This window comes from Brachyhypopomus gauderio, chromosome 12 (assembly GCF_052324685.1).
Source record: "Brachyhypopomus gauderio isolate BG-103 chromosome 12, BGAUD_0.2, whole genome shotgun sequence".
NCBI classification, from domain to species: domain Eukaryota; kingdom Metazoa; phylum Chordata; class Actinopteri; order Gymnotiformes; family Hypopomidae; genus Brachyhypopomus; species Brachyhypopomus gauderio.
The window spans coordinates 8652265-8665112 of record NC_135222.1 but is presented as its reverse complement, the minus strand read 5'-3'; the positions used below and the strand labels follow the sequence as shown (position 1 = coordinate 8665112).

The 12848-nt window shown below is 46.5% G+C and overlaps 1 protein-coding gene across 5 annotated transcripts in view; it reads left to right on the top strand.

Annotated features, from left to right (window-relative positions):
• The window catches only part of furina (furin (paired basic amino acid cleaving enzyme) a), a 65629-nt gene extending 53676 nt beyond the window's left edge, over positions 1–11953 (top strand). For all 5 annotated transcript variants that reach the window (XM_077024860.1, XM_077024862.1, XM_077024858.1 and 2 more), the window contains exons 11-16: positions 557–660; positions 904–1021; positions 4230–4409; positions 4563–4687; positions 6110–6238; positions 7423–11953. In XM_077024860.1, coding sequence (XP_076880975.1) covers positions 557–660; positions 904–1021; positions 4230–4409; positions 4563–4687; positions 6110–6238; positions 7423–8042 — 1276 coding nt within the window. In that variant the 3' untranslated portion in view covers positions 8043–11953. The remainder of the gene's footprint in view (positions 1–556; positions 661–903; positions 1022–4229; positions 4410–4562; positions 4688–6109; positions 6239–7422) is intronic.
• Positions 11954–12848: the final 895 nt, after the last annotated feature.

Here is a 12848-nt window from a genome sequence, read left to right as displayed (position 1 = left end):
AAAACTGAAACCATCAGTAACCATCATAAAAGGCCCTCTCGGTAGAATAGGAAGAGCCTTCCATGAACTGCAAAGCCATGCCCGTGTTTTCATCATACAGCTGTACAATTTGACCAGGGGCTTTTGCCAACATCACTCTCTGAAGGCAGTGTCAAGGTGCGGCAGTAGGCCATTTGGTGAAGGTCTGGAGTAGATGGTTTCTTAAACAGCTTGTGATTCTTGGTTATCGCAGCCATTACCTGAAGCTCAGATGTCTGCGTGAACATCAGAAGTGTGCTGTGCTCTTTTTGGAGAGTGCTCTTTCCCCACTATTTCCCATTAAGCCAGCCCACGAGCCACTGTATAACCCTGACATGTTCTCACCTGTAGGCTTCAGTGACCTTTAGCAAAGTGCAGGCACTGCCTATTTGAGACAGCCATCCTGTAAAGACGCAGTTCTTCTCTTACAACTGATACGCCGGCACCTGAGTGAGATTTCAATCAAAGGTCTCGCCGGTGGGTAGGGGAGATGTAGTCAGGGAGGGGAACGCTTTTAACATGCCGTCTGTCTCTGCAGCAAAAACCTGACGTGGAGAGACATGCAGCACCTGGTGGTTAAGACGTCTAACCCCAACCACCTGATCACCAACGACTGGAAGACCAATGGCGTCGGCCGCCAAGGTACCGGCATCCGGCTCTTCCTTTGTCTCCTGCGTGTTCTCCAGCTGTGCCGGACCCGCTGAGTGTCTTGTGATTTTTGTGCCGCTCGATGACATTTAGCATTCATTATAGCGACGAGGCCTGCGTAAGCCTTCCTCGCCCGTTGTGCTGCTGCCTCGTGTCAGCTCCTGTGAAGCTGAACCTCTTGCCATTGCCTGGTTGCTTTCAGCAGTATCGATTCATCTCCGTCTCTGTGTCCTCCAGTAAGTCACTCGTACGGTTATGGCCTGCTGGACGCCGCTGCCATCGTGGCACTGGCCCAGAACTGGACCAACGTGGGCCCTCAACAGAAGTGTGTCCTCTCCATGGTGTCTGAGCCCAGGTGAGTCGGCGCTGCGTCCTGCCTTCGCCTCAAGGTGTCCCGTCCGCCTAACGCCTCTAGTGTCTCTCGGAACAAACGAAAGACCGTGGGTTTCGTTTGCCGCGCGCGCTAACTACCCCTCACTAGCGTTTACTCATCCTCAAATCCCGTTTTTCAGTCAGTTCGTTAGCATGCTGCCTGCGCTAACGCGTGGCTAAAGAGCTTCTCCCTGCAGTGTGTTCCGCGATGTTTGGGATTCCGTGCATCTCTGCCCTTGAGGAATGGCTTGAGCGGCGTGTCTGTAATGGGGGAGGGGGGGGGGGGGGGTGCAAATTCACAAGTGCCTGCACGCCACGTTTGATCATCGCGTTCGCAGGCGGCGTGAGTAAAGATTGAAACGCTCCACCTGGTTTGATGTTGTGCCTTCGGGGGGGCGGGGCTCTTGTTCTGCTCATTGCAGATGAGCCTGTACGCCACGCTCATATCTCTGCTGACAACTACATATCCCCCCCCCCCCCCACCACATAAGCCCCGTACACAACCCCTCTTCATCTCTGCAGAGCGCAGCTTGCTCCGTCTTCATCTTCGCCTCCCTCTGGTTCCTCCGTGTTGTGGAAGAGATCAGAGGGCTTTGGAGCGGAGCCCGGTTCGAGCGCACTGGAGCGGGTCTCTTCACCCCGGTATCTCCTGAAGTAGCCTGGAGACTACTCCACGGCTCCGTGCCGATCCCTCCCCGACGCCCTGCCCTCCCTCCCCGCGAGCGTCTCCCCGCCCTCAACCTGCTCAGCACGGGGAGGCCGGCTGGGGGCCGAACAGCAGATTTTAAGCTGTTCTCCTGTCTTCTGGTCCACTATTAGAAGTGGACTGTTCAAAGCTCCTTACAGGATTACGGTGTGGGGCGATCTGCTGCCTAGTTTTCATAGGGAGTTTTCAGCAAGAGACACGCGCTCATGTGAGCTCACCACCACGTGTGCTGCCTGTTGTGGTCGGGTCTCTAAACTGAACGGAAAGCTCCCTGTGGAATTGCATATGTATGATGACCTCGTGCTGACAAGTCGGTTTCAGCAAGCCTTTGTCTTTGCCAGCGTTTCCCAGACCGAGTTCCTTAAGTGCCCCTCACAGAGGCCGCATCGAGATGGAGCCTTCTGTCTCCCACCAATCCGCCAACATGTTTTCCCGGTTACTTTATAATTGAGTGCCATTCTGGCTAGCTGCTTTGGTTTGTTAGCTAACTTGCTGCACATGTTTTGTTGCTGAATTTACATTTCATTAGATCTTATTGTTCCCCTTGCCAACCACTGCTTGTTTTGTGGAGGTGTTGGTAATAACGCAAGGATATTTAACTGGCTGCACTCACATGCAGGGATTTGTCACTCTAAATGTGTTCATTTTGAATGAAGATTATTGGTCAACTGTTTCATATGAAAACGAAATGCAAAAAAGAACACACGGGCACAAAAACGTGTTTAAGTTTCTACTTATGGTTGTATTGGGCAATGGCAAATGCACTGTGGGCTAAAACTGGCCCAACTGTAGTAGCCAAATTTAATGCTCATCATGGCCTGTGAACTCTGGGCCACGTGTGGTCCACATGCATCATACCATGCCAAACGTTTGTGTGTGTCTACTTTGTGTGTCTACTTTGGGCCAAAACCAGCCAAACTGTAATCCTGTAAAGTTGTGGTTGAGTTCCGGCACAAGGTCATCGTTGTTCCTCTGTGCTATGTGGGCCAGAAACCCATCAGTCTTATCTGCATGCTGCGTGTGATGTAACCCACGTGTGTTTAGAAATCTTCAGAAAATACGGCTGGCTCACCATATTGCGCTTTTTATTTAGCATAGTTGATGAAGCATAATTGTAATGACATCATAAAAACGTGAGCTGCACGACCCTCCAGTTGGCTCAGAACGAACACGTGTATTCCAATTGTAAAAGCAGTAGTGTTTACATGGACATGTCCCTCCTTTGACCATGTTATTAAAAGGCCTGTTCGTCGGTTTGAAATTCCATGTGGATTGAGTTCAGTTGGATTGCTCATTTTTGATTTTGTGTTTAGATTTTGGGCTTAGCGGGGTGGAAGATCAGGGGCAACGGGCGCAAACGCTATTTACTCTGGAGAATATTTAGCCTGCTGATCTAATTGATGACCCTCGATTTAGGGTTTATTCTCCACACACCACATGCAGCACTGACTAGTTAATAAACTCCTTGTGTCTTTAGGAAGGGTGTGTTGGTGCTAGAATATATATGAGGCTCTTTCTCGAGTATCTGGCAACCATAGGACATGGTGGGTGGTCCATCAAAGGATCGTTCACAAACCCTGCTGATACGATGATTTAGTTACACCCAGATTGTGTCAGCCATTCAGTGTTCGAAAAGTGAAGTCAGAATGGAGAAAGTGTTTCTGTGCCCTGCATACACAATGTACATTGTTGGAAACATTATTCAAATTGCATAAAGTTGCCCAGTGCGCGCATGTTTTATGAATGTTTATGTTTATGCAAATAAATTCGCAAGAGTGGAGAATAAATGACAAATACTCAAGCATTTATTCACATGACTTTTTGCTTTGCTTGAAGAATAACTTGTTGCGTAAAATGAGTTGATAAACACAATTTTCAGATAAGATCAAATGAGAGAAGCAGAAATTAGGATGCATTGAATGTGCCTTGAAGTAAAAAAATCTGTATGATAAGTTGACACTGATCTCCCTTGAGGCCAGCCGGGCCTTTGTTAAATATCAGACATGGAAGATGGCTTCAAGTCTGAAAAAAAAGATGTCTTCACATTAATCCATAAAATGCAAAAACTGAAGAAGAAAAAAAATGCCTCAAAACAATGTTGTGACGTCAGTTAACTTTGGTTGCTGTGACTTTTGGGAAACATTTTAACAATCTGCCTGTTTGAATTGTGTCAGTCACCGTAGGCTAATTAAAAGGAGATTATGATTGGCATTTGTACATTTAGCTGACACTCTTACTTCCTAGTATAACTGAGGGTTTCTGAGAAATCGGGAAGCAAGGCCTCATTATTTCCAATGTTTTGCCCATTGGCAAACTGTCGCTGCTCAGAGCGTATGCATATTTACTGAGGTGTCCGTAGTATTGCAGATGGACATGTTCATTTTTTTTTTATTTCTTTCCTTAAACCAGTCCTCAAAGTTCTGTTGTATCAGTTTTAATCAGAAGGTGAGTGTGTAAGTCGTCTTTTATTCCGTCTCGCTTTCAGGAACATTGCCAACCACTTGGTGATCTCCAAGAGCGTGGACGCGTGCCAAGGGCAGCCCAGCTTTGTGAGTTCTCTGGAGCACGTTCAAGCTCAACTCTCCCTGTCCTACAACCGGCGGGGGAACCTCGCCATCTACTTGATCAGTCCGCAGGGCACCCGATCAACCCTGCTTGCTCCTAGGTCAGCAGTCCCAGCTGAGCCCCAGCCTGACTAATAAATTTTGACTAGCTGTTCATTTTTCTGGCAAACGTTTGTTGCACCGTACGGACTGTCCAGATTCCCGTGGTTAACAGCTGGTGTTCAACCTCTTTGTGCCCCCCAACCCCCCCATAGACCTCACGACTATTCCTCCGAAGGCTTCAACGATTGGGCGTTCATGACAACCCACTCCTGGGACGAGGACCCTCGTGGCGAGTGGACGCTGGAGATCGAGAACGTGGCGGGAGCCAGCGACTACGGTACCTCCTGCCTCTGTCCACCATCAGGCTTCCCAGAGTCCTTGGCTGCCAGCGGATCCTTTTTTTTTTTTTTTTTAATGGCATTTATGCACGAGGGGAAGCAGGGCGTCCACTTGGGCGTAAAGGGCACGCCGCGCTTGCTTCGTTCCAGAGTGCCGCGTCCCCGTGCACTTTGCAATTGTAACTAGCCGAACCCGACATTTCTACGTAGACTAGAGGGGCAGGACTGTGACGAGGCCCTCCGAATATTTATTTTTCTCCCAAGCTCTGTAACCTTGTTTGGAATAATTTTACATTTTATTCCCCTCTTCAGCTCATGTTTTAAACCAACAGAGGAATAACAAGCCAAAGTCACGGTCGAGTGTTGGGATATGGATTTGTTTAATGTCTCCAACACACACAATATTGCTAGAGAGTGGACAGTATTAGGTTTGTTGTCATAGCAACAATTATTAATAAATCCCTGGTTAGTAGTGTGTTGGTTTATAGTGGTTCTTGCAGCCGGGGCTTTCTGTGGTAGAGCTCGTGTTCCTGGTTCGCGTGTCGCCCGTCTCCCTCCGCCTGCTCGTTGAAAACACTTTCTCTAGTCCTACATTGTTGTGAAGTGACTACTCACCAGGTAGACGTCTCTTCATGCCTCCCCCCATAGTGCTGTTTGGACCGGGCCGCCGTAGCCAGCAGCACGTCCGTCCATCTGTCCCGTCCCCCCCAGCTGCCAATCGGCACTCCCCCTCCCCAGCCATCTACTCTCTCCCCTGTTCTGCCTTCCTGGGTTGTTGTTTTTTTTTTTGCCTTTTATGAAAACTCTGCTTTTATTTCCTTTAGTTGTTTTCCTTCTCCACACCCCGTTGTAAATCTTATTAATTAAATCTGGATGCATAAATCACAGGACAGAGTCTGGCTCTTTCCCGTACACACACACACACACACACACACACACACACACTCCCTCACTATCACGCTGGCCCAACTCCCCCACAGACCGTAAAGATGTGGCGTCCTGCTTACCTTGTTCATTTGTCCCGCTCCCTGACACGCACAACTGGTGTGTGTTACTCCCAACAGGCCATCCATTTTGTGAATTGCTTAGATGTATTGACTGTATTAGCCTTAATGATTTAGTGAGTTGTAGACTGTCTCAAAGCAGCTTTGAATGTGGGGCATGAAAACCGGCCAGCTTCAAACTGATTTGTTAAACTTTTTAAATGGCTCTGCATTCCATTAAGCAACAATGGGAGGTTCCCTCAGAACTCCAGAGCTAGGGTTCGCTGGTCCCATATCTCTGGTCAGAGCCTGGATGTGCAGATTCTTAATGGGGGAAATCATGGCAAAGCAAGACCCGAAACTACCCCTAGTAGTAGTAACTCATCTCTCTCTTGCCTTCTCTCTCTTGCCTTCTCTCTCACTCTCTATCGCTCCCAGGCACGCTGACTCAGTTCACGTTGGTTCTCTACGGCACTGCACCTGCCTCTGCTGGCTCTTCTATGCCTGACGCCAGCCAGCCTTCTGATGACGGCTGCAAGACCTACGACCTCAGTCAGATCTGCACAGGTGAGAGCCCGACTGTTGAAGGGAGGGCACCACCTGCAGTGCACCACCTGCATCTACACCACAGGAGCTAAACACACTGCCACGTTCCCTTCACTCCACAGGTCTAAATATCTCAAATGTCTAGTGGACACTTGGTTTCACCTGAACAAAATTTCAGAGATTTGTAGCTGTTTATATAAATTCACAATAACCGTGTTAACAGATTAAATAACTGATTAAATCGGCTATTTGGGTAGATCTTCCGATTGCCTTAAAAAACACGTTATGGTAATGACTTTTCAAACATTAAACTTATTCATAACACACAACATATGTATTATTTATTCTTCATTTGCATCTTGCGAGTTTATTCTGAGCCTGTGCACTGAGCTCTTAGACGTTGCTGGACGTGTTCCATGTTCACAACACTGGCAGCCATAGAGTACTACGGCCAGGTTTTCCCACTGGGAGCAGCTTTGTGGCCCGGCCAGCGTTTGGAAGCCCCCGGGCTCACATACCTTCTCCTGTACCTCCCGTCAAATACAGGTTCAAAACTCCAAGGGGAGTTGGCACCAGTTACTTCCAAAACAACCCGTCGGCCAGCAGGCGGGTGATGGGATCTGATCCTCCAGTAGAGCTCTCCTGCTCACTGACTGAAGCGTAGTCACTCCACCGATCTAGAACCCTCTCAAAACCCTCAAGAGCTATTGGCTCAGATTAAGAGCAGCGTCCCCTACGCTCAGAATGAGACTATGTGCAGGGCAGTAAAATAAAATAAATCATATGCTCATTGTTGAGCGTTTTATTTATTTAGCAGGCTCACATGCATGTGTACCACCAATCTGAGTGGGTGAAGATTTAAAAACGAACAGAGATACCATTTCCAAGAAATGGCTGCAGGATAACCCGGTCTTTCACTGAGTTAAAGCTCTGGGGCTGCACGTGCGATGGGCTTCGTTGGTGAGATGTTGAATTCGTCTGGCGGGCAGTGTGCAGGGCATAAATAACACCAGACGGTTTGGAATGAGGTGGCCCCGCTGTTAGCCCCAGCTACGCTAGTGTTTCCACATGGCTGAAGCATACAGGTTTAGCATGCTCACCGATGAACGTGCTAGATTGCGGTCATTTTAGCATGGCAGTCCCATAAGCAGCACGAAGAGCTTGTCTAATGTACTTTATGTACTTTTTTCTTTACCTTTCTGCAGAATGCAACCCCGGCTTCTACCTGTTCCAGAAAGGCTGCGTGCGAGAGTGTGCAGAAGGCTTCACGCCGGCCAACCGCACCTCCTCCTCCACCAACGAGGTGACTCTGCCCCTGCACGGGGTCTGCCAGCCCTGCCACGTGCTCTGCCTCACCTGCGGGGGCACGGGGCCGCAGGACTGCCTCACCTGCCCGCCCCACAGCCACCTGGACCCGGTCACCAACACTTGCCTGCACCAGAACCAAATCCAACGCGAGTCCCCCGCCAGCGGCCCGTACCAGCAGGCGTCCGGGGACTCGTCCAGGGTCCCGCACCTGGAGGCCTCCTCCGGCCTGCCCGCCACCGTGGCCGTGCTCAGCTGCGTCTTCATCGCCACCACCTTCGTGGCCGTGTTCGGCCTGCTCCAACTGCGCTCGCGCGGCAAGACTAAGGCGTTCTCGCTGGAGGCCGGCCCGGTCTCGCTCATGCGCGCCGGCCTGGGCCTGGGCCACAGCGGGATCGTGTCCTATAAGGGCATCCCCTCGGTGTGGAAGGAGGACGGCACCAACTCGGAGTCTGACGACGAAGAGTTCGACATCCACAACGAGAGAACTGCCTTCATCAAAACACAAAGTGCTCTTTAACCTTTTCCCACCCGGTCGATTTCCTCCCCCCCGACCTCAACTATTATGGGCCTCCTCTTTTTTTTTTTTCTTTGCTAGCCACTCACATGTATTCTTTCACGGGTTCCTTTCCTCTCCTACTTCTCTTGGAGTTCAGTATTGAGGTGAGTTTAAAGGAAGGCCAGGACCACCCTGAGCATACCTGTCTGATTCACCTTTCCCACTGATCCTCTCGCGCGTTCGTGCCTCTAGATGAAAGCCTCCATCACCAAATGGCTGGAAAGTGACCAAGAAACAGTTGCTTGGCCCAGGTTGCCAGCTGGGTTCTCCAAAACCACAATAAAAACATGATCGTTATTTAGCCTCTCCTTCTTCATTTCAGTCCCGCCTCCAAATGCCTAATGAGATTTATGGAGAGAACTAACTTTAATTGTACATAAGCGATGCATCAAAGTTGGGTTAAGTACTTAATCATGACCGATTCATTTAGTGGGAAGTGAATCACCAAGGAAGGACTTGCTAAATCTGAAACTTGTCTATGCTGGGGGGGGGTTTGAGGTTTGGAGTCATGAGGTCTGCATGTGTCTCGTATCTTTCTCAGACACGCACACATTTACCGGGCAGACCCAGAGTGTGACGCTCCCACAGAGCATTTTAAAAAACACTGAACTCATGTGATGTTTTCCTCTCTGTTTACTAAAGGCAGTTTAAACTGCAGTGACCTCGTATGTGAGCTCACCCGCCCTCCCTCCCTCCCCGTCTCTCGCTCTCTGTCCGTGTTTGTCCATCTCTGGCTCCCTGTAGGGGAGTTGCCTGTCCTTACTGGTAGCTTCTCCGAGCCAGTTCTACAGCATTTGCACCAAGCTGAACACTCGTGCTCTGTTTTGCAGTTAAGGCTTTGGAAAAAGACACTAGCAGAGCTTCTCCGTGTTGCTTTGAAGTGACTGAGATGAGACATTCATACTTATTAACTTATATCACATGTAGATAATGTGATGGGTGGGGGGGGGGTTTTTTTTGTTTGTTTTTTTTTTAGCAGTGTAAAGCTGGCTTTTTGAAAATGCAACTACAAGGGCTCAAGTGAACCTATGAACATTTAATGCAGCTATTAGGTGAATGAGGCAGGGAATCAGAAAAGATTTATTCTTTGACCTGGCTGGATCAGTAAAGAATTAGAATGTCAGGTTAATATTTATCATCTTTTATTTCAGTTCATAGTGCTCTCCGTCGTCAAACCCACATGTTTTGAATATGGAGTTATTTTTCTTTTCATCACATTAGTCTCTCGTTTTCTCTTTGTACTTAATTGTATCATGGGGATCTATCATGGAGTCTACAGGGAGTTATTTTTATAAAACAATGTCTGGGGGGATAGTTTGGAAGTGAAGAAGACCTATTTGAAATTCTAAACACATTTTCATTCCCTTCAATATGGCGACAAATAGTGAGTTTTTGTAGGTTTCCATTGGTTTAAACACAAGCGACATGACACTAGGAAGAAGCTACACATGAGCCCATTTACTGGTGCAGAAGGGAAGACCACTTTCAAGAAAGCAAAGACATGTCACTTCAGTCAGAGTTTGGCTGTTGCCAAAACACAGTCTCTTCCAAATCTGCTGTGTAATATAATGTACGATTCAGAGGGCTGCAATGTTTGTAAATGAGTGTCTGCCTCTGGGCCCAGATTATGGCATATTGAACAGCAGTCTTGTGAGACGCTCAAAAATGGCCCGTCCCCCAAGATTTTTTTTTTATGTTTATTTATTTCCAGGACTCTAGGCCCGCACAACCTTCATTATAGTGCACGGCTGTTTGAGCAAAGGCACTCGCTCCAATCCTGGTTTTATGGCAGTGAAATATCTTTTAGCAGCATAAGTTATGCCGTATAATACATTTCGTCTTAGGGAATAAGATCTTCCCTATTTTTACATCTTAAATTTTGCTCAAACTTACCTTGATGTGATTTACTGAAACCTTTTCATTTGTTTACCCTTTTTAAATCTTTTTTTTTTAACCTCAGAAATGGTCATAGGTTAGCGTGGTCTTTTTTTTATGTGTGGAGCACAGCTTTTTTTTTTCTTCATCTTAATGTAAATTACGTATGTATATAATCATTTGTTCTTGCATCTTTTTTTATATTTAATTCACTTTATTATCCTGTCCTCTCTACCATAAATTAAGAATAATACAGTGCACGTTACTTTATAGGAAGCAAAATTCAGGGAAAAAATGTAAGCACCACATGGTAAACAAAAATGGCCAAAACTTGGATAATTGCATAATGTGCACATAGCCCGTTCTGTTTTCTGTAAAACAAACAAGGGGCAAAGCCCCACTCCAACCTTGGTCTCTCGTGCCGTTAAGAGTTCAGCTCTAAAGGAATCATCTCTGGAGATAGTGGTCTGGTTTTTCATCAGAGACCTCACCCACTCCTACACAGCACAAAGTCTCCTGTGTTGGTTATAATGTTCCACATTTAATGTGTAATCATTTTGGCACTAATGCAGAAGATTCAGTTACCTGATTCTTTGCGGAGTTTCAGTGTGGAATGACTGTGTTCCCACGATGGAAATATGAATGGTTGTGTTGTGATGGATGCAGCGTTCTAAAGTTACCTCAAGTTTGGATAGTTTAAATTTAGTTTTTACATATAAAGCTTTTAATACGTATTAAATTGGTAAACATGGAATACTGCATGAAAAATCTGAAATTTAATTGGATTCTTTTTAATGTCTTGAGAGAAAGTGCTATAGTTGCGCAAAACTTAGACATTAGCCTGCAGGTAATAAAACATTAGGATTCTGCCCTCTCGCAGTATCCGTGCTGAAATTGTGAATAGCTGCATTTTCCTATACTAGAGGCATTCAAATTCGGCACACGAATCTAGTCCAGACCTACACTTTGTAATGACCTGTAGTTGTTATATGTGGTTGGCTCCTCACCATCATGCCTCACTCCTGAGTAAACGAAATGTGGGGAGACCTGTGGAATCCAGCCTCTCGGCCATGTGACTTTGATGCCCCCGCCCTGGTTCAGTCTTCAGTCAAAAGCTTTAACTTTTAAACCAGCATGACATCATCTCAGTGGTAAAATCTTAGTAAAACACAAACATTAACCTTCTGTAGATATTGTCCCACAATGTTCAGGTACCTCTCCTGTACTTTGATTCCTATCTCTTCTCATTTTGTAAGCATTATGTCCTTTGATTGTTTTGATAAGGCCTTCCAAAGCCCTCCAGGTGATTTTAGATTTTGTCCTGCTGTTGTGGCAGTATCACTACAGATAGGAGTATGTAGTAGGCTGTTTGAAAGCCATGACCAAAGACGGTTTGGAAATTTGTGTGCCCCAGTTTTGCTGAGGGACAACTAAAAGAAAGAGTAACTAACAATGCATAGGTGACCTTGGAAGACCTTTTAAAGGTTTCCCCCTACATGCTTAAGATGGCTTTCCTCTAACTGGAATAGTTCCGCCCAACAACCCTTCCTCCTATGACGTGACTATGGTCATGTTGCTGGTGGTTTCTGGTGCAGTACGTGTGCCTGTCGTCAGTCGGGATCGTGGGGTTGCCCTCATAATATGGATGCTTTGAACCCGAGGCCACTTCTCATTTTGCCCCCTGAAGGGAGCCATCTGTTCTCCTCTGAGTGTTGCTCACACCAAACCTGTTGGACTTCTGCTCCACCCCATTTGAATCATTCTGTTGACCGCTGACTGCATCTAGTACCTTAGTAACAGAGACCCATGAGACCATTGAAGGACTAGAGTATACATCTGAGACGGGACAAACTACATTAATATAAAATAAGGCCTATTTTTGTGCATTGTCATATACATGTAATTTAAAGTTTTTGCCTTTTTTTCTCCTTTTTATTTAATTGATGTCAATATGCGGATTATAGATTCTACGAAAAATAAAGATCTATGCAAAGTGATCAGTTTGGCCTCCTGTGTTGATTTTAACAATGATTTACCTAATGTTTTTGCCACCAAATGGTTTTTCTGTGAGCCAATGTTTAAATCAAAATTTTGGATTCCTTCGTTTTGGTTGCTTAAGCTATTATTGGTTTTTACGGTTGACTATCAGCACTATACAGATGTGCCAGCAAAACTCCTAAACTAAAATGTTAACAGCTGTCTGAGCCAAGGAGTTGTGCCCTTCAGCACAGGCTGTACTCTAAGCCCTGATGGGTAGCGAATGACTGATGGGTCAGTTTCCCCACTATTCATGCTTTCATCTGTCCCACATTCCACAGAGGAATGATGGAGATGATTTTGTTCAAGTCCTGGTGCCAGTGTTCTACTGAAATCTGTGACCCAGGAATTCTGCCACTGTACGCTAATGTGCTCTTAAACCGTTTTCTACACTACCATACATATTGTTTCACATACATTTTACTGTAAACAATAATTGAGTTTGCGTGTGTAGTAAGAATGAGACCATACTATAGATTAAATGTTACAGAAGACCTGAAATGTTTTCAGGTCTTCTGTAATCGTCTCCTTCATTTCCACAAAGGTATTCATGTCTGCTATCAGCAGGGGGCCTGCATCGCACAGCCTTCAGAAAATACAACACTTCTGTGTTTAACTCGTTTATCATGACCACAGTCGGAAATGGCGACCTGTGTCCCGCTGGCTCTGCGGTCACAATTTTCGGTGCTACACTGGAACACAGCCACAATTTGCACATGGCTGATTACAGTTGGGTTAGTACAAACATTTCATATAGTATGCAGCATGTGGCCACACATGGCTCACGGTTCAAAGGCCATGACACATCTTACATTTGGCTGCTACAGCTGGGCCAGTCTGAGCCAACAGTACACT